Here is a 24458-nt window from a genome sequence, read left to right as displayed (position 1 = left end):
TAAGGCATACCACAAAAAAAAAAAAAAAAAAAAAGAGGAGCATGAACCAGTATAACCTATACTGTTAGTGAAAAGGTGCTGGACTGTGGGTAATAGAAATCCAATTCTACTTTTATTTACTGTGGAGGAGGTAGAAATTGAGATATTTTGTTTTTATATCAAAGTTAACACTGTGGTGTTTCAATACAACAGGTGGAAAGGCTTTTTAGATATTATGTACATTTTCAGACTAAGAAAAGGAGATGTACTTTGATTAGGACCACCACATCTGGGCATCCTGGAAATGCTTCCTGTGATAGTTTCACTGTAAACCCAAGCATGCTTGGGAGCAAAGTAACCACTTGATTTATCAGGAATAAGACAACCCCAGAACAGTGATCCCAATAGGAAACTAAAGTCCATGAATAGAAACCTCTAGCAAACCTTTTCATCCATGAAGGATAGATAGAAACAGGACAGTAAATTTCTACCTTCCTCCATAGCATTCATTCCACAGATGAAGGACAAGAACACAGAAAACACCACTAGGGCAGCTAAGCACTGGACCAGGAGTCCAGAGATATTCTCCCTCCACCCTTGGAGACTTTCAAAACTTGAGTCGATAGAACAGGTTGCTCAGGATTGTAACTCGAAGTTAGCTGGACTTTGAGCAGGGGGTCGGGCTAAGTGAGTTTCACAGGTTCTCTCCAAGCTGCAGTTCTAAAACACAGGAAAACCTACAGTTCTGTTTGCAAGCAGCTCTCCTCAGGCAATGACGCAGAACAGTACAAGACAAGACATCCCCCATCACTCACTTGGCTTATTGTTTGGCGATATAGTGACAAATCTTCTGATCATGCTTGGTGACTGCTGCAGAGGAGGTGTTCGGCACTGCCGCTCATCAACCTCAGCGTGGGAAGTCAGCAACTCTCCCACCAGGATCCTCTCTAAGCTGCCATCATCCATTCCCTTTCCAAGCCACCTTCCACAGGGAAACCTACAAACATAAAGGAGATACTTGCATCAAGTCCTTCAACCCAGATTCAATTCCATGCCAAAAGACTTTCAACTGCAGTTGCATAAAAGCCAAATTGCGCTAGTATAGGTATTAGAAATACTTCACTCATGTAGCAACAAATAACAAAGTCTTGGGTTTGGCTTTTGCCAGCAGAGGGAGCAAAAGCAAAACAGCTTTTCAGTTCCAAGTTTGTGCTAAATGTCGCACTCTATAATCTGCAAAGCAAACAGTGGCAGATATTGTCTTGTGTCCTATATATAGCACATGATTTGAGGGATGCAGAGGAAAAAGAGGTAGAAGGGGAAGGCCCACTACACACTATAGATGGGTGGTGAAACACACCTATGTTTTCATTGAATACATTACATAGCAGACCAGCCACAAAAAAACCCCAAACATATATACTTAAATGCCAAAACACCAATACATCTATTGAAATTGGGATATTAAATCAGGCACTAGAAAGCACATATGCTCATTTGTTCATTATCACTTTCTATGAACCAATGTTGATGTCAGTTTAATCAGCTTAATCAGAAAACTGAACAGCATCCAAAAATAGAATCTTGCCTCTTCATTTAATTACAAACAAACTGGCATAGAGAACTGAGTGGACTTACCCGCCAATTTGCCATCAACATGAGCCTGACAGTTTCTCTAAACAAAGGACAGGGCATGAAACTATGCTGTACCTAACACAAATAAATTTAATTCTTACTGTAAATCTTGTTCCTTTACTTTCACTATGCGAACAGAGGTTTCTAACACTCATAAGGCCTTGTGTTCCAGCTTGTGTCCAAAGGTGGCTCTATAACACCTAGAGCATTCAGCCTTAATATAAAATACCACTCATATTTGGTAATCAGCAAGCTCTAACTTGCTGTTTCTTCCTTGTGCTCACGGCAGATTATTTTTAAGATGCGCAACAGTCAACTCATCTTCTCCACCAATGATTTGAGGCTAGACATGAGCATCTGCAAACTGAAAACTCCATTTAATTTTGTAAGACTCAGGACTTGTTTAATGCCAGAAGCCAAATGACCTTTCTATGCCTTCAGGTAGCAGCAACTGTAGACACAGAGTCCCAGGAGAGAAGACCTTTCTAATCAAACAAACCTTACTGTGCCAGCTAGCTCCCTGCACAAATTCTACTTACCCAACATGAAATGTCAGGATGATACTTACTTGTAAGTATGCCCTGTTATTTCATTTCTGACCATAACATATTCCACTAGCCACTTGGCATACAGCCCTGAATTATCATGTCCTATTTGCACTGTGGTCAGTTTTCCCAGGTTCTGGCACTGCAAATTAAACAAAGAGTTTGTCAGAGTAAAGTGAAAGAGAGCTGCATGTTGGAGGATTAATCTATTAGAGAACATGCTCAGATAGGAAATCAGAAATGTGGTTCTCCTTTTCTGACTGCATAATTGATTCTGGGCTTTTTAGGGGTAGGTTGCTTTATTTGGTTTTGTTTGTTCGCTTTGTTTTGTTAAATACTATTTTGATCAGCAGAGACAACATCAGTTGAACTAGATTTTTCAATTAAATTTTACCCAATGCACGCACACACACAAAAATCAGAGCAGAATCACTCTTTTTTTTTCCCCAATAGAAGAGGATATGACACCTCCCATCATTACAGCACAAAGTTCTAATATAAAGACAGTCTTGTCCATCCTTGCGCTAAGGATTTGTCAGTCATTTTGCTCTGCATGTTACTAAATATAGATTAAATTTGGTATGTACAGGCACAGGAAGTATTTGTGACTAACTGTATAAACTGAAGATATGAAATGTATGGCAAGATGGTACAGCAAGGGGAGAATTTAAAACACCAAAAGCATTTTTTGTATCGAGCAATACAAACCTCAAAAGTCATTTCTAATATATTCCTGGGAATCTGCAGGACTCCTGTTTCACCCAGTTCCCCTGAGATACAGATCCAAGGATTGGCTGTAAACATTGAGCCACCAAGTTTCTTGCTAGGAACAATCAATATATGGTATGGTATCACTGCAAACACAAGAAGAAATAACACTTCAAAATGAAAAAGGATAATTAGGTAACCTCTTTAATGAGGAGAGGAGGAAAAGATAAGTCATAAAATAATACTGCGGTACCATGAAATGTTAAAACCACATCAGAACTGCTATTTAATCATGCTAACACTTGCACACTAAGCACTGATTGACAATCAGGAAGTGTACACATAGCAGTCATTAAGAAGCAGAGCTGATAGCAAAACACTGTTAAATGAAAAAATAAATACGGATAGAATAATGCCTTCATATGGGTATAATTCTTCATTTACCAGCCACAAAACATGTCATGAAGATGGCTACTTGTCCCCAGATTAGAGGTAAGGAAGTAAAGACAGAATATTCATGTATCCAGGACTACATTGTAGCTCAGCATGCAACTCAATGCTCAACTCCTAACGGCCTGCTTTTGTGTGTGCACTTACGCACACTACACATCTAACACCAATTCCCATTCAATTACTAACCAAAGCCTTTGTTTGCAGGGCTTGCTTGCAGCAACATTCACTACTGGGGCTGAGCAAATTCAGTGAAAATACATTATAATGCTGCAAGTTTCTCCTCACCATGTTGCTCTTAGTTATGCTAGCTATAAGACTTCTTGATTTTAAAAAGAACAAACAACTTTTTTCCCCTCTAACTGGCACCTCACACATGCTCAAATGCTTTCTGATCCCCTGGTTTACCAGTGACTAATTCAACGTAGTATCACCTGAGTTACAGCCCTTTCTCTGACTCAGGAGGCATGTTGTCCTGAGGAAATGCATGTGCTTTTCAACTGCCTAGCATCTCATGCACAGCGCCCTATTAACAAAACTTTTATAACAAAATCCAATTATCTGAATGGTCATTGTGTTTCTTGGCAATGTGCCCTTCTTTTATAGTGCATAAATGGATTACAGTTAGGGCTTTTCAGCTGAGGCGTTTAATACATTTCTCCCTCAACGTCTCCTCAGCTGTCAGTGCCCTCAAGAAAGCATTTGGTGGTTGGATTTTCCTGAAAGCTTGATGCTCATAGCATTTAAGAATGAATTAAAATGTTTTCCTTTTTGTTTTCTGTGCTGATAGCCTTAAAGTAAGTGACAATTTAACTGCATCCAGCAGACCCGATTTTAGCATTGTCCAGAACTTGCCCGCAACAAAACCAAAAGCTACTTTGCTTAGACATCTGCTTGCTTTGTCTTTCATACACACAAATATGGATCATAACATACCAAAACAAGGGTAGCTCCTACCATGGGGCCAGAGGCGTCCTTTCACACACACACCCTCCCAATTTTATAAGCTTTGCTAAAGTCTTTCCTTATTCTGCCTTACTAGTGAGGTCCTGTGGCAGCAGGCACACAAATGCATGAGAACTCTCTAACACATTTAAGCATCAGCAACAACAGGTTAAAAGTTTCTCTAGGGCATCTTTTTAAAAAACAAAAGGGAAGAAAAAAAACCTACTTCAATGTGTTGCACAGGTCTAATGCAGCCCTCAATGGGCACTTCATTGTTATCCCAAACTCAGAGACAGGCATGCAGCAAAGTAGGGGGGGAAGTTGTTTTCTTTACTTCTTAATTCCCAGCATGTGTTAATAGTCTTACCTTGATAACAAACAATCCATACTGTTCTTGTTTAGTATGATGCAAACAAGCCCACCACAAAATTTTCTGTTGAGAACTCTCCCCCAACTAAAAGGATTAAAGCTGCATATTTTACCAAGTTAGAAATAAGAGCCTTTAGTGACAGAGACAGACACTACTGCCCACCAGAGAGGATCATAGAAATAGTGATACAGCATACACAGGTGGATACCAGAAAGAAAGCAGAACAATTACATTAAGGCACGTTACTCAGAGCTGTTTAAAATTTTGGATAAGGACTCAACCAAATCTGGAAATCAGAGTTTTAGGGAAAGCACATACTTACAGATTGTTGTGAAAACATTGGTAAAGCAAAAGTAATCAACAGCATTGAATGACAGGAGATGATATAAGAATTGTTCTTTCTCATCATCACAGCGGAGGAATGCATAACGCTTGTAGAGTTTTCTGACAAAGCAAAACAAATAATCTGTCATAGTAACAAGATGCTTTCAGTGAAATGCTTTCGATTGTGCATATTTATTAGGTAAACTATGAAGAATGTGCAACCGATTACAAATGACAAGTGATACTGGTAGAGCCAACAGTATTTAATGTGCCAAGATATGTCAACACTCTGCAAGTTTGAAGTCTCCCAAGTGCATCAGTCCAATACTTCACACTATTTTCCACCCCTTGAAAGCAAGGTTTGGGGTGGTCTAAGGGTCTTCTCCCACCCAAAAACACCCCAAAAGATGGAAAAAAGGAATTTTGTACTTCTGATAGAAGAACAGTGCATTGGGCAGTGTTAAGAGAGTTGGGGGTTTTTTCTTCTTTTTTGGAGGGAGGGGGGTGGAGTGTCGTGGTGTGTGGGAAGTCCTCTCACAGCACTTGTTCTGCATGGGACGAACACTGCTAGATTTAACCTTATGTGGACTGTTGACTTCACTGGAGAGGCCTAACCTTAATTTAGAGATACAAGTGAATTTATTAGCTGTCCTCACTCTGTCCTTCAGCTTTTCCTTGCTCACCGTTGGAAGGCCACAGGTTCATCAGAAAGTCCAATACAATGCAAATCTCAAATAATTAGCAGCTGGGGTTTGGGGTGGTTGGGGGAGGGAAGACATTTCTTGGAAGGTGGTGTGAGTGGGAGGAGAAGAAAGGAAGAGTAGACAGCATAAGTTAAGCTGTCTCCAGAAAAAAGTCTTCAATTAAAGCTAATGATAATCACTAGGGCCCATACAAGAGAATCTTTAATTTCCACACAGTAAACAGTATATCCAACCTTATCAGCAACACATTTTTTTTTCTGCACAGGTTACATTTAAGTAAACCTCAAATTGCTACTCCTAAAACAATTATTATTAAATATGGCCTGTACTCTGATTTTTGCAACTCTTTACAAAAGAATTATTTATGTTTACAAAGATAATATAATGTACATGTGCTCTGGACATCACCAAGTAAATAGGTCTTTGTGCTGAGCATTTCTCCTTTTGCTCTTCAAGATGCATACTTATAAGAAGCACTAGCGCAGAGTACTTTCGACAGAGTTTAAGCCAGCAGTATTTGGAACTCTGTCCAGGGTCAAGTCTTCAGTATTCACTCACATCCCCCTCCCCCTATACTTCATATACTTCTCACATTTTCTTCCTATAGTACAATTACTCTTTAAACATTGTTTTGGGTCTCAATGGTTGGGTCTTTTCATTTTTTTTATGACTTCATATACAAGGAATTGAAAGTCATATTTTGAAATGTTTAGGAGAAGTAGTAAAAACAAAAAATGGATCATAATAGCAGATATTTGACTACTATGAAAGCAATTCACCTTATGTACTTAAGCAGGCTATAAATACAAAACTTTTACTGTGTAGGAGAGGACAAACAAAGCTGAGACACTGTCAGTTTGATCTAGAGATGCGGACAATCATGGTCTGAAACATTTAGATCGAAGATTTCAAAAGATTACCAGATCTCATCTTGAGCTTATTGCCCCAAAGCAAGATGCAAGAACTGATCATCACAGCCTTCCCAGTCACCTTCAAGGTACTGCATGTACACCATTCATCTGCTTTCTTAAACCACACCATAAGTTGATTTTATCTACATTATTTTACATGGCACTGAAAGGACTTACAAGAATGTGTCAGGTTTGGAGACAGAAGTGAGAAGCTAAGGAGCAGTCACTTTGACTCACACTAACAAGAACCACAGAAGCACATCTGGATGTGCCTTTACACTCTTCATATTGTGACAGAACTGCATACAAGGACCTAAGCTGCACTTCGTCACGCATTGAGAAAACACACAAACAATCCAAGGAAAACAAAATATCCCACAGTTACAGAAAGGAGACCAAGATAAAAAGCTTGACTCAGCAAACTAGTGGCGTTTGGACTTACACCCCGTTTCATTTAATCCCTAGTAATTTTTGAAGATTTCACCTCAAAGTCGCAGACAGTCTACGCTGCCAGAACTGATTCTGTATCTGAAGAACCCCAGCATTGAATCATAACTCCCAAATAGCTCCTACGCAGGTACAGAGGGAGACACACTTGCAAGGCTAATTTGTTCTATTCCTTTTGCACACTGTTAAGCAGATGGAAGAATAGGCATTTCTGGGTTTTTGAAGTCAAACAACTAGACAGGCTTAATTTTTAAAAGCTTTGCCCAAGATAAACCATCTTACTTTGTGAGTTCATGATCTGAAAGCAGCTGTTTTAGATGCCTAGAGAGCAACTTCTTTTCCATAGAGAGACGAACCCAGGCTCTGGCCTTGCCAACATCTGTTTTGATTTCGCTAATGTTCTGGATATGCCTGAAAAGAAAAAAAAAAAAAAAGGAGAAAAAAAAAAAAAAAGACGACACTGCCCAGTATTTTCAAAGTATGACAGTTCTTTTGAACCAAACTAGGCTGAAGAAGGAATTTTGCTAAGAATGCAAAATATCAGGCAAACTAGTGGAAAAAGAGGCATGACCACCTTAATATTCAGCAGTATCTAAATTCCTTGCATATCTAGCTGAAAAAGAATAAAAGCCTGAAAAGGAAATATCTGCAATGCAGTGCCCTATTTACAAAATTCTAAACCAGGCCCATTGCCTCACATGATTTAAGAATCGTTCTAGACCTTATCACTGCAGTATTTATGGCTGAGTGCTTTGGAAAATTAAATACTGTCTCTGCATACCCAGTAGTAGCTTTTCTCGCACACAAGACACAAATGATATATTTTGAAAGGACAACCATTTCCCTTTAAAATCTGCAATTCACTCCTTCCCACTGAAAAAATTAGATGTTGGTAAGGAAAGAGGAGGAAAGAAAAATCTTTTCAAAATTAATTGATAAGTCCTGTATATTGCTTTTTGAGGTACTGAAAAGAGGGCATTGAGCAGAAGTTATAGTTTTATTCACACTGCAGTAGTCAATGTTAGATAAACCCATTCTTTAGATCAAACAAGTTCTTTAAACTGCTTTCTTCACTGAGAAGGAAGAATGAGCTCAGAGCTACGCACCCAACTTGGCAATGGCTGGGAAAATACGTATGCTACACCCACATCTCTGTGGGAATAAAACAATACAGAATACTTACAAAAAGATGAAAACTGTGTCAGGGTATTTCTACAAACTAGTAGCTGTGTATATATACAGTAGCAATATAAAAATCTACTCAGTATGAAACGTTTTTGTAAAAGTCAGTGAAAAGGTTACTTTAATACACCTGATGTGTACCATATAGAGAAGTCTGTGTTTTGTACATTATACACAGCAACAAGTATGCAAATCTCACAGGTTTTCTGTGTTGGTTTTAATAGTTTAAACTCACCTCATATCCTGGATGAGAGAGATTCTAAGAGGTGACATGGCTGGACTGGTATCAGACTTTCTCCTTTCTGAATCGAGAAGTATTCCTAGATTCAGAAGAACAGAATTTCTTGTTAGTAGAAATCCATCTAGAGATTTTAAAATCAATATAAAAAGGAAGGTGAATTAACAACAACTTGCACTCTTGTGTTATTGGTGACTCACTGCTTTGTGAAGATATTGTGGCATTATTTCCACTTCAAATGACATAAAAATCTTATATGCTACACAGATGGTTATGCAGATCAGCACACACTGAGCATTAACACATTAATGAGCTTACATTCAGCTGAAATTGGTACGACATCAAATGGCTTAAGACATACACTAATCAAGTATTATTTTCTAAAGACTACCCTATTTTCTTTCTATGTAGTAAAACTGACTGGCACTGTTGACACCAGAAAACAGTGTTCAACATGTTTTAGTCAGTACACCACACATCATATGCTTAACTAATCTATCACTTTGCATACTCCTGCAATACCAGTACTTTTAAAAATAGCACATTTGGGGTTTTTTTTAAGCAATATTATTACTCTTATCTTTCAAATTCCACTCTAGAATCAAGCTGTATATTAAATAAAGTCCCTGCCCTCAACCCCAAGTTAGAAAGCATAAAACTGGTTGTAACTTCAGTCTGATATGCAAAAACACTATGGACCAACTGACATTCAGGAGACCTTAATACTTTCCAAATCTTTGCTTTTGATTGTTTACAGGACCTTGTGCATATTAGTAATGCTCAGCTCTTTCCCTACAGCAACTTTAAAAAAAAAAAAAAAGAAAGAAGAGTAGCAAAAAAGAAGAGCACCCACGGCCTCCCCCAAACCCATTGTTCTCTGAGTTATACCCTATGCCCCCATCTGACACAGGAAGTAGTGTTTACAAATTACATTAATATTGCACATAACATCTACTGATAATCTGTTTCTAAAGTTATTACTTTCACAGCAACACTTGATATAACAAAAATCAAAATATGTTTCTTGAGTGGTTTTTGTACTTTTTAAATGTCTTTTTCTTTTAAACAATAAGCCTACTGTTCAGTTGTTTTTCAAGAGAGAATGTAAAACTTCAGGATGTACAGTATGATTTTATATGCTTATACTTGTTTTCTACCCCCATCCATAACATAATATGCTTTGCCAATCATGCAGTGACTATGTGTAATATGGAGGATGGTATATTGTAGCAATTCATTTTAAAGCCTATCTTTGAAACATTAGATATTTCCCCAAACAAGTGGGCTCAATCCAAACAAGTTTATTTTTCACTAAGTACATTGAGACAATACACCAGGTCCATATTAATTCTGTAACAGATAGAATACTTGATTCGGTTATACTGAGTGAAGGATATTTCCAAGGAAACAATCTCTGCATGGTGCAAATCTGCAGGCAGCTCTCACTCATAGTTTATCATCTTCTTCCAGCAGAAGCCAATCCTACCTGAGGTACTGAAGCTGCCTGATGTAGTTTTTCTCTGTCTGTTTTCTAGATAGTGTAACAGATGAGACCACAAAGCAGATTTTCCCTAAAATTAAAAAAATATTAAAGAAATCATGATCAGCTGAATAAAAAAAAAATATATTAAATCATCATTGAAAGTATCAGCCATAGCAAAAATTTGCTTTGAATGTTTCTCCCTATAAAGTCATTGGTAAAAACCAAAAATGAGACACAAGTTGGAGGTGCTCAGGAGCTGTAAAAGAGGTTGAAAAAGAAAAGCAAGAGTCAAACTACTGGGATCTAATGATTCTGGTAACAGCAAGAAGTCAATTGAACTTCATTTCTCACAGTTCATTAACATGACAAGAAAACATTTAAAGGCTTGTAAAACACTATATGCCAGTAGAGTTGAGTAGAGTTTTACGTCTGAGGCCATAACCAGTACTATGTGTCTTTCCCTCCCTGCCTTCTCTAACAGTGAAATGACAAGAGATACAGAGCCAGTCTGAGCAAACCATCTTATACCTAAACTAAGTCTTGTTCCCTTCAGGGTGATTTAGGGCTATAGGTGCATGATGTCAGTTTTCAGAACCTCAAAAGATTCCCCTCAATTTCATCAAGCAAAGGACTTGGATAATCACAAACACAGTAAGAAAAGACAACCCAAAACACAAGCAGGACAATGAAAGCTTACCAGCAAGAATACTCCAGCTCTACACATTATAAAACCAACTTAGAAGTTAAAATTTGGGATATAGTATTTAGACTAGGATAAATCTGTTAAATGATGTTAAAAGGTGCACCTTGCTCATTACATTGCTTTCTTAAACACCTCTGGTGGCTTAAAGCAGAGTGTGAGGAAATCTTTTGCTGGCGAACTAAAAACATTCTTGGATATATCCTAAAATATTCTGCATGATAAATCAAAAGCTTGCAAAGCCACAGAAAGGCAGCAGTAATTGAACAGGGGCTCTGTTCGTGCAGAAACAAAGAATGACTGTAAAGCAACAGTTGTCAATTCAGCACTATCAATGTCATCTAAAAATCAGGTAATTGCCTTCCTGGAGGTGCAGTAATTATGGTTCAACTCTGAAATAGTTGTTCGTTTTTTTTTTTAAAAACTATCTTTAAAAAAATCTCTAAACACTTCAATCCTATAGCTCACTACAGTTGACATAAAGAACTAACAACAATGAGGGATTATTCCAGAAGTAGCATGCCTCCAGAAGATAAAGCCTAAAGTGTCTGTAACATCTGTGTTGAGAGAAACCTATTAAAAGTATGCATTCAGTGGTGAAGATATAAAAAAATCCAGAGAAGCTCAATGCCTCATGTGTGTACCTGACATATCCAACATGGAAAGCCAAAACTGCAAGTCTTACAAAAACATAAAAAGAGAACATGAAAAATATCAACCAGGGAGCAGTTACATCCAAAAAGGCATTTCTCTCAATAAACACATACATGCGCACACAGTCTAGTGTTCAGCAAACAGCTGCCATGGCAAGGAGAACTGCAACAGATCACATAAAGCAGCAAACAATGGATCCTGCAGCAAATAGTTGTCAACAATCATGATGAATGTAAGAACTCATGCAGTATATATCTGCCCACTTCCTTTACCATCATGTAACTCTCCTTTAACTTCACCAAATAGCAATGATGATGCAAGCTGTATCTATAAGGGAAAGGAAGACAGCCTAAGTAAAGCAGTGGGACAGAGAATGGGCAAGGGAATAACCAAGGCCTTCGGAAAGTTCAGACTACTTCAGTCATTAGACCCTACATCCCACGATTCTCCTGCATTGCTCTGGGCAAAGGGAGATGTGGATTCACTTTAAATGTGGAAGAACCAGTAGGTAGCTAATGTAGGACTATCAGGGTCCATCAGCAGGGAAGAGTTAAAAGCAGGGATTGGTGGAAGGAAAGCCATCCTCATTACTATGGTCAATTGAGAAAGAAGAGTCTTCATTGGCTCATTATTGAAAAATAAAATAAAATTGATGTAAAAAACAGCAGGCTTTTGCATATTTAATAAAGGCCAGAGCACACAGAGAATTCGTGGTGCTTTTTTTTTTTTTTTTGAACTGTGGATCATAATATGAGATGCACTGCACTTCCTCCATCAGGCCTCTATTATATTCCACCACTCTAATTATTCCACCATTCAGCACTGTTTGCCAACATCTGCAATCAATCCAAAGCATTAACCTTATGTAGGGTTGGCCGTCTGGTGGTCTGAAAGGCCCAAATCTGAGTTGAAGCAGAGTATACTGATGCTCTGTCTTCTAAGACGAAAGCAGTACAGCTTCTATCCTAAGTGATATACAAGAGGGAAGGGAAAGAATCACATCATAAATCTTCACATAGAGAACGGCTATATAGTTTGAAGGAGAGCAGATTTAAACACTGGCGCTTGGGCGCTGGGAACAGAGATACTGAATTACAGTTGTCTGGATTATGTACGTTTATTCTGCACATTCTTTTTAAAAAAGCTATAATCCTCACTGTCCTTGCTATTCCTTTGTACAAAGGAGGAGGAAAGGGATCAAGGCCTTCCAAACTCCATCTAGTCCCACAAGTGACTCCAAACAGAAGAGTACGAAAAACAATTATTAATTTCATAAGAAAAACAACACCTCTAACTAGTGATCTTGTAAAATGTCACTTAACTATCCCTACATCATTCAGGAAGAACCAAAATAGCAAGGTTTTTACTCTTAAAAACTAAAGTTATCCTTCAGGAAAACAAATTCCCCATACCATATCCCATCAACACCACCTTTAGCATACGCTGCCTTATAGCCTATGTAACTTCAATAATGAAAGTATTAAGAACACAGAAATAGCTTTATTTACCATCTTATTAAAAAAAAAACCCACCAAAACTCACAAACCAAACAAAACCCCCAGGTTAAACAGAAAGAAAATCTTCCAAGAAGTCATTTCTTGAACATATCTACATGTGCACTTGCACACACCCCAGAGCAAGAAGTGGAGACAGCCAAGGGGGCAGTAACTGACATTAAAAAGACTGGGGGGGTACACAAGTACTTTAACACATCTATATACACGCAAAAGGTATCCTCTGAAAGTGGAGAGAGGAAGAGCATAACATGACTTTAGGAAAGTGCACTCTGCAACATACAAGAATATTTGTTCCTCACCTGTTTGACTTGCAGCCCGTGGCTCCATATCCTTTCTAAGAGGTCACACAGACTGGCTATCAGGGTGTTCTCTTCTACACCTGTGATATTCACTTCACCATGACCTAGCTCCACAGCTTCTCGACCCATTTTTTCAACCAACATCCTCTTGGTCTCAGAAAGGACAAGGCAAAAGAGAGTTAATTCTTTCCATGGGAACTGCCAAGATCACTTACACTTTTTACATAACCAACAAGGAAGCACACGATAGCAAAGATGTGGCAGAGTAACTGGGTGTATGCAGTACTTCTGAAGCTAATGCAAGACTGCATTTCTTTTATCCCTGTTTTTCAAGCCATGGCAGCACCAGTGTTGATCACTTCATAGCCTCTTCCGTCTTTCTAACAAGGGGCTTGCAAACAGGCACGTAAGCCTCCACAGAGTAACCCCAACAAAGGGAACGGCAGGCCACACACTGACAAGCTAGAGGCCTAGCAGCACGGCCCTGCAAGGCAGGCTTGGGTGTTCCTGAAGCCTGGCGAGTGCTGGACTGGGAACAGCACGCTATGTCCACCTCCTCCCAGGGGAGGTGAACGTGCACAAGTGCTTCCAAGTAGCAGAGGGATACATCATTCCTGTGAGACCCTGTTCTGTCAGAAGGGTATTTGCATTTAAACCAAACCCATTCTGGAGTGCAGCTCTTGAGCCACATTCTCCTAAATCTTGCACAATTTCATACTGGTCAATAAAGCTCTCACCAACTCTTAAAGTACAGTCTCCCAGTCACAATACATTCATCATATAGCTACCTGCAGGGGAAAATGACTAGGGAATCACTTCTGCTCATCTCTTACACATTTTTTCATCTTTGTTGCTATTCGAAAGTAGCTCTCAAATGACTAATACTCCCTTAGGCATCTATGCACAGCCTTAGTTGAGACGAAGAACTCTAAGTTAGTCTCTAGCTTCTTCCCCTCCTCACCTCCCCTGGTAATTTCTCTCTCTGCTAACAGCAGGCTCAATACATTCCCTAGAGTTGCATTCCCACAGTGGAAGAGTCAAGTCTTTTCAAAGATTTTCACTGTCATATGCCTCTATTAAGTGAAGGAGATTATTTGGACAGTTTCATACATACAAAAAACTACAGTGAAATCAGAAGTAGATGCATGTATTAAACACCGTTTTATGAAAAGGGGCATAAAATTGCTATATGACCTCCACTGACTTAAGGCAAGAAGGTGTCTATTTGACAATTATCCTCTTCCCTGTGTTAGTATAAACATTAACATTTAATTCAGATGAATATATTGTCAAATACATGCTGGTGAAGCATGTCTACAAACTAATGCCAAATTTCTTCATTAAGTGCTTGAAAACATACATTTCAGAAGTTTGTTAACCCACTTCCTTTAGTTATGAGAAAAGCTCCTGCATTTTCACCACAACCTCCTCTTTTGGAATATTCACTCTTGTTGAAATAATATAGTCTCATTAGTGATAACTGAAATAAGCTATAATAGACATGGGTAGCGGGATGATAAAGACCCATCAGAATATTCAATCTCTTTCAATAATTTTACATTCTCTATCATAAATCTGCTGATAAAGTTTCTACTCCTTGCAGAATTTCTAAATATGTTATCTCTTCACGAATTTCTCACTACCATGCAAAAATCTTTACACAGATAAAGCAGAAACAGATGGCAGAAGAGGGGGGGTTCAAACATATTGGCCAAGAAACAGTCCATAAAGGATGGATATGAGGTGCAAGAGAACAGAATTATTTTCTGTATTACCTTATTTCGGCATTCCTTCAACAAGCCTTCTACAAACTTCCAGTTTGTTTGTGCAATTACCGATGGAGAGAGGTTAGACAGTTTGGGCTGCCGAATAGTGCTGCCCAGATTCCTGGCTTCTTGGATATACTTCTGTTTTGGGGTAGAAAATTGACAAATAGAGATAAAAGTGCAAGTGAGACTACTTTGCCAAGAGAAAAAGGATAAACTTATCTTTATAACCCAACCCTGTGCAATGAGGAGGAAAGGATCAGATCCCCTTTCAGAAAAGGCCCCTTTTCATCTCCAGCATTATATTGGGCTGAGACACTTAAGGTACTATTTCACTGCAGGTCAAATCCCCATTTACGTTGCCTATCTAGTATTAGAACACACATTGCTGAATAACAAAAACACAATATAAACTGCCAAGGATATTTGGATGCATAGAGATTCAATTACTCCCTCCACCACTGAGAATTGTCTTGTTATTTTTTCATATAAAATGAAAGTTTGTAATAATTACCCAGACCAAGACTATTCAAATGGCAGACCAGTCTACATGGGGACCGCAAGAAAACTTTGCCTGGAGCTTGACAACATCTGAGATCTGTGCTATGCCCTGCATTTCTGAAGATCTCCTGTTTCGTACCCACCCTCCCAGACTTTCAGGAAGCAGCTGCAAAATGCTACTAACAGCTCTCAGCTGTGAACCATCTGCATTTTTGAGCAAAATAATCTCCTGAGCTCACTATACTTGAAAGAGTTTTTCTGCTCCTGTTACTGCCATCAAGGAGTTGCCATTGTTTTCACCTCAGAGACAAGAATAATTTGACAAATGTTTTGAAAGACAGGTGATCACAGATTGGTTGGCACATGGCTAACTGAATAAGTCATAAAGAGAAAGTCCTGTACAGGCACTGACAGAATACTCACGATTAGTACGTATTTCAGATTAATAGGTAACTTCTCTAGCTTACACTGAAATAATGACCAACTGAAAAATCAGTGAATAGACAGATTTATCAAACATGATATAATCTTTGCAAAGAGGGAAAACGGCACCTTCTCCATCAGCCTTGCACTAAAGAGCTATGATATATACATTTAATTATGCATCTTTATCCAGAACTATGATTACAGTCATATTGTGCATTGGACATACCAGATAATGCTCTGACACAGATTTTCTAGAGGGCATGAAGGGCCATTCATGCTGGTCCCAGTCTAAACATAACTGCAACTGAAGCTCTGACATGGAAAAGTCCAGGTGCTGGCAGGACAAGTTGGTAGCAAAAAGCCAAGCAGACCATGTAAAGCGAAAGTGATAAGCACATACGAAGTAATAAAAGCAAGCATGCAAAACAGAAAAGGAAAAGAGTGAGGACATAATACAATGCAGAACCCCCAAGCATTCAACATAAAAATAAATTCATAAGTAATGAAGCTGAAAGGAAAAAAGAAAAGATGGTATTCAGTCATTGGATTGGTGTAAACTCTGCCCTCCGCTGGGCACAAATATTTCCAAATTAAAAGCCACTAAGTCTCAATTCCACAGATTTTTGTTGGCTGCCCAAAGCTTCAATTTGTCTAAAACTCGCAACACTGCACTTGGAAACCACTGCCTCCTGCTCAGCCTGATCCCCAGCATTCACCTGAGAAGGGCTCCCTCCCCTTTCTTTCAGACTTAATAGGGAAGTTTCTGGTTCACCCGGGAGAGGGGAATCAACGTCCAATCAGTATTATGTAATCAACAAGGTACAGCATAAAACCCTAAAACACCAGCACAGATTAACGTGGCAGTTGCTACCCTCACCTAAGCATGTATTTGTAATTTTTATTCCTCAGAAATTATTTGCCTCATACGACAGAAGAACTCCTACAGGATAATCAACACATGGAGAGTCAGTTAAAAAAAAACAAAACGAAAAAATCTGACACTAGAGGTAGGTTTTTGCCGTTGTAATTACCTAGTTGAAATCTCAGAAGTTTACGTGTGCTAAACGTAATAATGGTTAAAAAGAATAATGAGGTTACAAATCAACTATTCTTCACTTCTGTTACTTCTAAGTAAAAAGTACTTTAGAGTTATCTGAGTGTATGGAACATGTCAAAGCCAGAAACTACTCATAGCTTTTTTTATTATGCAGACATTCTTCTATTACATGGTTATTGATGACATAGATGACACTATACTTGAACAAAATTTTAACAAACCTGTGAGAAAATTCTGGAAATGAGTACACTGGAAAGGCAATTAAACTCATCACTGCTGTGAAAGAATGAACTGGACAGACAAAGATACTTCATTTTGACACTATCCTAACAGACACAAGACTACTTTAAAATTCCAAATGAAGCTTTTCCAAAGATAGTTGACAAGGCAAGAGAATATTGTCTTCAATGAACAACATACATTTAAACAAAGTAAAGCTCTGAGGTTACTAAACAAAAAAATGAATTCCTATATTTTAAACCAGATTATTCTTGAAATTACCTGTAAATCAACAGCCGGTGTAACAGTTTGCAGTCTGTATCATATGGATCAGAAACTGTACTGTAATTAGTTCACATCACCCAGATCTTTCAAAATCCCTTCACTACAAAGAATAACTGCATCAGCTGTAGAAGCACTGGTGAGAGAAGTTATCAGTTCAGAAGGTGGGTAAATCAGCATCAGATTGTGCTGTGTAAAAACAGGCAGACACAAACCTGACAGTATGGGTGGGGTTCACGTTCCCACCTTAGCATGAGGTTGTGTGTCAATTTGCCACCTTAAGACTTCTTTTATGGTCTACAGAAGAAAAACAGGCAACTTCAAAAGGCAGTGCTTCTGATTTTAGGATGAAATTAATCACTCTCTGGAGGTGGTTATCTTTCCTCCATCAAATACATAAAAAAAAGCATAGGGTGACTAAGTTAATTAGAGACAGGAAATAGATGGATAAAAACTGTTAAGATTAATACCTCCCTTCCCCCCACCCCCTTTTTTTAAAAAAAAAAAAAAACTTTAAAGCACGTGATAACATTTTCAGGGAACTCTCCTATACACAGGATGAAATAATTTTGTCCTGAGAAGTGGTAAAAATGGCATAACTTTTAGAATAAGAAATTAAGTATTTCTGGTCTGCTAAGGACCAGGAACTTCATTTGTATTAAACACAAATAAGGGAGAGCAGAGATGGACTGCAAGTAACTGTCTAGACATTTCATAAAGGTTACAGAGCATTATTCAGGCAATTAGGGGGGGAAAAAAAAAAAATCAGATCTCTATAGTTGAACAGTTTTCACCTCTCTCTGATCATTGTCAAGACGCAGGTGCTCTGTGTGTTGCTTCTGTCTGTCCTTCCGCCTCCACTGTGCAGGAGCATTTCTCTTTGTCCACCTACAGACGGAGGAATATTATTAAGCAAATGTTAAGAGTTAAGTGAAGGGGAACGGCAATGGGGGAAATAAGAAATTTCTATCTTATTGTATATTGAACATGTGAACATCAATTACATCAGAAAAAGTGCAGCTGCAAATACACACAGAGAATCTCTGTAGAAGAATCGAACATTGGGCAACCAAGGGATTTCAGAAACTTAGATCACATACACTTGCTTTGTATTTTTCCATTATTTTATGATATCCAGTTACAATTTACACCTTTTTCCTCTTCCTCCAAAGTTTTTATAAGAAGATATCCTAAAATATTTGCTAGCTCTTAACTGAGATCCAATAAAGAGATTACTTTTATATCAACAGTAATTATGAGTAACTCAAAGTACATCAACTATAACCTCAAACATAATAGGGCTTTCTTAAGTCAATTTGCTTCTGGAAGTTCAGATTTAAAAAAGAAAAGAAAAAAAAAGAAAAAAGCCCAAGAGACATAACAAAAAACCATACACTACATCCATACACTACCCACCCACATCATCTGATTTGTTCTCACTTGAAAAAAAAAAAAAAAGATACCGAATTTGCTTTCTAGTATCTCTGCTTTAGTACCATTCTATAAATCTCACCAAAATCTAGCACCTGTTATCCTAGCTTACTCACTTATTGCTTGCTGGTCCAGTGGATAAAACATCAGACTGAAGCTTAGGAAAAAATCCAAGCTCGTATTTCCCTTGTCCAATTTTCATGTCCAGCAAGTGTGGGTGGACTGCAGTGTGATCTATTTTTGCTAGCCTTAATTCAATAGATTTCTCTGAAATAGTAAGAAAGTTAATTTTTTTAAAGGAGTCTGAATCAGACGTGTATCCATAATCACATATCCTCAGCTAAAAGCAGATGTCATATTTAAGAGAGGAGGTGGAATTTTCTTACTGACCCCAACAGATACACTAGTACAATAGTTTATTAAATATCAAAAGAACTGACACCAAAAGGAGACAAATGTTAATCTTCTTAAGCTCAAACATTTTTCACACAAAGCATGCAGGAAAACAGCTGAGTTCAATTAAACTTTACATTAATTTCATCTCACATCTCAGCCTCCTATGTAACATTTAGTTCCCCACTTAAGCTTTACACCACAGCTTTTTTGGTCTTTTTTTTTTTTTTTTTTTGAGGTTTCAAAGCATGAATCGCTACTTAACTTTAACTTAATGTCTACAACAAACAGCACTGACTAGCTTTACTTTCTTAAGTGTCAAGAAAGTGGCTTATTACTCTTACCAGCCTCATCAATGGTTGTGCACTTTTGATACATAGATGTGCGCAGAGTTGGTGTCCTGACATTTAGCAGCCTAATTTTATCCACTCTAGAATCAAATACTCTCAGAACAGGGTCTTTATCATCTTCATCATGGCACATAATCTTATTGTCAATAAAAGATGCAAACATTTGGGTTTCCAGGAATCTCGAAAGGAAAGGCAAGTAAGGTTCAGGCTGGTCTGACAAGAAAGATGCCTAACAGACAAGAAGAGAGAAGAGTGTTTGGAAGTCCACAGAGAGAGATACATTCACCCAAAGCACCAATATTTCTAATCAAGGATGTATTAGAGTGCTTCGGTGCCACTTAAAGCCTAGTTTTATTACACACACCAATTTTATCTCTGAAACAGGCAGTCTATATGAAACCTTCAGTTTCATGACAATCACCTACTATATAGCAAAATAATTGCTAAAATCACAGTTTAGTATTTCCTTGATTTTCTAAAAATTTCAACAGAACCCAGCAAGCCACAACAACAGTACCGCAGGTGTGGATATTATGTACTTCTGGCTGGGTTTAAAGCTTATAAAGTTGATGAGACTCTTTTCATATGATTTGATGGGAATCAGATTAGCGTTTTAGCAGGAAGTGCTGCAACATAATCTTCACCCACATGAATTATCCTGCTGCCAAATATCTGGTCTCCAGTAAAGGCAACAGTAGTAAAATTTGAAGAACTAGGTCTTGTGTTTCCCTAGAAAAGAGCTAGGGATACATTTGGTACACATGTACGTAAGTGTTGTGTGGGGTCCATTAACATATTCAGCAATTCCTCTGGTTAAAAAAAAAAAAATTAATTTTCACTAGTAATATTTTACCTTAATGTAGAGGTTAGCCATAAAGTGAGGCTTTCTAAGCTATTTTTCTATAGCAAGCTGTATTTTTCTACAGTATCCTAAAGAGAGTATCTTTAAGTGTGTGTATGTATATATTTTTCCACATAATATACAAGATATGACTTTTTTGGGGAATACTGAAATTTAAGGAAGAAATTACAATTCTGACAGTACTGTTTTCCATTTTATGGCCCAATAAACAAAGTCTTAGGTTTCAATACTGTTTTACTTTTCACATTGACTTATCTTCTTATTACAACTTACTTTATCAAAGTTTTGCATCTGTTCCCTGTTTGTAAACCAAGATTCCTTGTCCTGACTGGGTTGAATGACAAATACTTCATAATCTGCAAACATTTGTGTAAAGCGGTTGGCAAAAACTTCACGGATTTGAATGTTCAGCTGGTAAATCTTGAATTCTTCTTCATCACACTGAATTTTAAGATCCTTTTTGCTACTGGTCTCCTCTCGCACCTCCAACTGAGAAAGTAAGGGAACACAAAAAAAATTTGTATTGTTGCTTTGTCAGGTATTCTAGGTACACATGATCTTAATCTGCCATTCAGCTGCTACTCCTCAAGTCAACATTCCAATAAAAACAAATTACTTACAGTTTCAAGCACTGTAATAAAACAGCAACATCAAAACTTATAGACAAAGGTTTCTTTCTAGGTAAGTTCTAGCTTCAATAATAAACCATAACCTACTTTAGTACTGGTTGCACTGGATATGCATTAGATTAAAAAGGATAGATAACAACCATATACATGCCCACGTATGCCATATACTTAATTTACTTTCTTTTACCCTTTAATCACCTGCATAGACTTTTTAGGGGTTTTTAGTACCCCTGCATATTAGGCAAATACATATTTCTGTCTGGCATAATAGAAGTCCAGGTTTAGTACTGTTACAGTCCAATACATACCAGCTTTCAAATGAAGACAGAAACGCACAGTAAAAAGAAGCTGTGCATGTCTAGTAGCCAATTTCCTTTAACCTAAGTCCTTAGCGGCATAATGCACAATTCATCAGTATATAGCCCAGAGTAATCTTTAATGAAATAAAGTGCATTTTCAGTTAACACGTGGGCTAAGATATATGAAAACAGCAATATGAGATTCAGATATTCAAAGCCACAAGCATTCATGCACTATTTTGAATACACATTTGCCACCCCACCTTTGTTAATTATTATAAGAGGCACCGCCACACATAATTAGACATAATATCTAGAGCTTACAACATCTGCACAATGATGCAGTTGCTGCAGCTGTCCCCTGCTTCTTAAAGCACCTCGGTTATAGCAGTCCAAGGCCAGGTATAAATAGCATCCTACAGCCATGCTCTGTGCTAGAGAGAGCTCTGCTTTTCAGCCATTTCTTCTAACTGTATCCCATAAGTAGCACTTGCATCTATACATTCTCCATTACTTGGGTATTTAGTATTAAGCAGGTTTTTAAAATTATTTAAGTATTTGAGAAAATTTTGACAGTTATAACCCACACACTCCTATCATCAAAGAAAAGGCTAGTAAAATGGGGCTTCAACTACTGTGGAAGACAGCACAGCGTAGATAAGGCCTAAATATGCAAAAACTTACAAGAAATTTTTAAAAAGACCTGTACTTCTCTCATCACTTCCCAATCCATTCAGCAAAAGAACAAAAGCTTCTTACCAATTTTTCCCTGAACAAGAAGAAAACGATGCAAAAAGAAAAACCTGAGAAGATGAAGACAGCTGATTTGAGCACCTAATCCTGCCTAGTAACCAAATGCCTCCTCTTGTAACCCCCCCTGCAGCTCCCTCCCCACAAAGTGGGTCTCCTCCCCAACCTATTGTAGGTCTCACAATTTCTATCTCTGTTTGGCCCCACCTGTAGCCCAAGTCACACAGGTAGGAATCAGACTCAGCAATGAAGAACTGGTCAAGAGAATTTAAACATGCAAGAAGTAAAACCTTTGCTGAGAAAATCTTCTTTCCATTCCACAAAGGCTCAAAAAACTTACAGTGGTCTTTCAGGTAATATCTTTTCTGCAAAAAGAGCAACAACTTTTTTTTTCCCAATTCTGATCACCCCAAAAAATCCAACCAGGGTCACCACAAGCTGTGCACATTCACTTGCTGGGAATCAGACACTAATGCACTTTACAACATCAACCAGAAAAAAAAAAGCATCACAGTATCCCTATGGCAAGAATATTACATACAAGCAAAATTATACATCTTCTACACACAATGAGAAAGATAGATACTTATTGAAACCAAGATTGGATTCCAACTTCAGGATTATCTGAATGTCAGTTTTAGCCATGTATATCATAAGTGGTGTAAATTTAGAATAGGTCTTAAAACCAAGAATAAACAAGACAAGGTGTATTTTTAAATGCATTATCTTGGCAAAGAAACATTTGGGGGATAGCCAAAGGTTTCACTAGATGCTGTGGGGTTAAATCCCACTCCCCCTCTCCCCCAAGCTTGCCCTTGTCTCTACAGATGTTCACAAGGTTTGTGAACATACTAACATAAAGTTCTTTCTAATGAAGACAAACAGAGTCTTTGGACCATGACTTCAGAGCACCTGCTACTGTAGGTAATTTCATAGCTTACCTTTTCTAGACTCACACCTGTTCTTTTAACAAGTGCTTGGAGTCTTGCAATAGTCTCATTTTCCTTTAGCAGTTCATAGGAATTCAAAGGTGATCCTGCTATGTTCCCATTTCTTTTATCAGAAACCAGGTCACATGCTCTGAGGCTCTTCATCTTGGAGGCACTTTCACTGCAGTGAAGGTTTCCCTCAGGTGGAATTCCAAAAGCCATTAGTATCTCTGAAATTTCCTGAATGAACTCAAGTTTATTTGGGAACTGGGGTAAGTCTTCTGGCAGCTCGATGAAATGGTTGTCTACATCCACAAAGCACAGGTTAGCCTGGGATTTAATTTAGAACATGAAACCATTACAATATCACTAAGCACAAGGGTCACGTTTTATTCACCTTTGGGTTTCGTGCTTGTTAAAAGACTCAAATACATTTGCATTTGTTTGGTTATTTTGTAAAACAGACTGGCACCAACCATAACTGGACTGGTTGGTTGGCTTTGAAGAAAGCAGCACAAGGCCTGCATTTCCAGGTGTTTCCAGGAGGTAACTGAGAAAGAAGACTCTGAAGTTGTTTACTAGGTACAAAAGATATATTAGGTACAGATGTGTGAATTTTTTTTCATACACATACGGCTAGATTTTAACTACAGGATATTTGTAACACTATTTTATACACATGCATACGTAAGCAGGTGACTGCCTGTTGCTCAGATTATCAGTCCACTCCAAGAGATTTGGCAAAATCCATTCTAAAAGTTGTACTGATATTGCAGAAGCTGCAATAAAGTTATCTTCTCTTCTTTGTAAGCAACTTGAGAACTAAAGCAATGCCTTGAATGAGTTTAGAAGTTTGTTTCCAAGAGGAGAAATGAATTGAACTAGTTTCAATTCTGTTTTCCAGTTCCAACCTCTATCTCATTTACCATCAAAAAAGACCAAGAAAAAAAAAAAAGGAAAGAAAAACCACCTATGTGGCTTCCACAGCAACATCAAAAGAAGTTACATATCTTTCAAGGATTGACCTCACACTGTATTTGGTGACGGAGGGTTTCCCCTTTTGGCTTCTGCATTGCAAAATCTGTAACATGGTTTCCTAATGTTACATAATTACATACTTCACAGCAAGGATCCCTGTGAAATCTGCTTGGAAAGTTAAGTATACAGAAGAAACGTTGCTTCTCTGTAGAAGTATTTCAGTTTTTCTTCTCTCATGTTTCAAGTAGGCACCTGAATTTAGGAACTTCAAGAACCCCACTATACACATGGTTCTGTGATGATTAAAAGTCAAGTCAGCTAATATTTATCAGGAACACTGTAAGCACATCAAGACATGAGAGAAATAAAGTCTTGAAGCTAAGCACAATGCCTGCCAATCGGTGCTGAGGGAAGAACAAAAAAACATTTAATTCATCACAAGCTGTCTGAGAAATATCAAGAGAGACTCATTAGGAAACTCCTCAAGCAGTTTAA

At 38.0% G+C, this 24458-nt stretch overlaps 1 protein-coding gene across 2 annotated transcripts in view; it reads right to left on the bottom strand.

Moving 5' to 3' along the window:
* The window catches only part of DENND5A (DENN domain containing 5A), a 62558-nt gene that overhangs the window by 4920 nt on the left and 33180 nt on the right, over nucleotides 1-24458 (bottom strand). For both annotated transcript variants that reach the window (XM_059825761.1, XM_059825762.1), the window contains 14 exons: nucleotides 22998-23315; nucleotides 20652-20867; nucleotides 19511-19745; nucleotides 18890-19040; nucleotides 18137-18230; nucleotides 14867-14998; nucleotides 13092-13244; nucleotides 9925-10009; nucleotides 8436-8520; nucleotides 7301-7429; nucleotides 4955-5076; nucleotides 2868-3013; nucleotides 2183-2301; nucleotides 795-976 (listed from right to left, as the gene is read on the bottom strand). In XM_059825761.1, coding sequence (XP_059681744.1) covers nucleotides 795-976; nucleotides 2183-2301; nucleotides 2868-3013; nucleotides 4955-5076; nucleotides 7301-7429; nucleotides 8436-8520; nucleotides 9925-10009; nucleotides 13092-13244; nucleotides 14867-14998; nucleotides 18137-18230; nucleotides 18890-19040; nucleotides 19511-19745; nucleotides 20652-20867; nucleotides 22998-23315 — 2167 coding nt within the window. The remainder of the gene's footprint in view (nucleotides 1-794; nucleotides 977-2182; nucleotides 2302-2867; nucleotides 3014-4954; nucleotides 5077-7300; nucleotides 7430-8435; nucleotides 8521-9924; nucleotides 10010-13091; nucleotides 13245-14866; nucleotides 14999-18136; nucleotides 18231-18889; nucleotides 19041-19510; nucleotides 19746-20651; nucleotides 20868-22997; nucleotides 23316-24458) is intronic.

The sequence above is a fragment of the Gavia stellata genome, chromosome 17 (genome assembly GCF_030936135.1).
Source record: "Gavia stellata isolate bGavSte3 chromosome 17, bGavSte3.hap2, whole genome shotgun sequence".
In the NCBI taxonomy this organism is placed as follows: Eukaryota; Metazoa; Chordata; class Aves; order Gaviiformes; family Gaviidae; genus Gavia; species Gavia stellata.
This window is presented reverse-complemented; position numbering and strand designations above follow the sequence as displayed.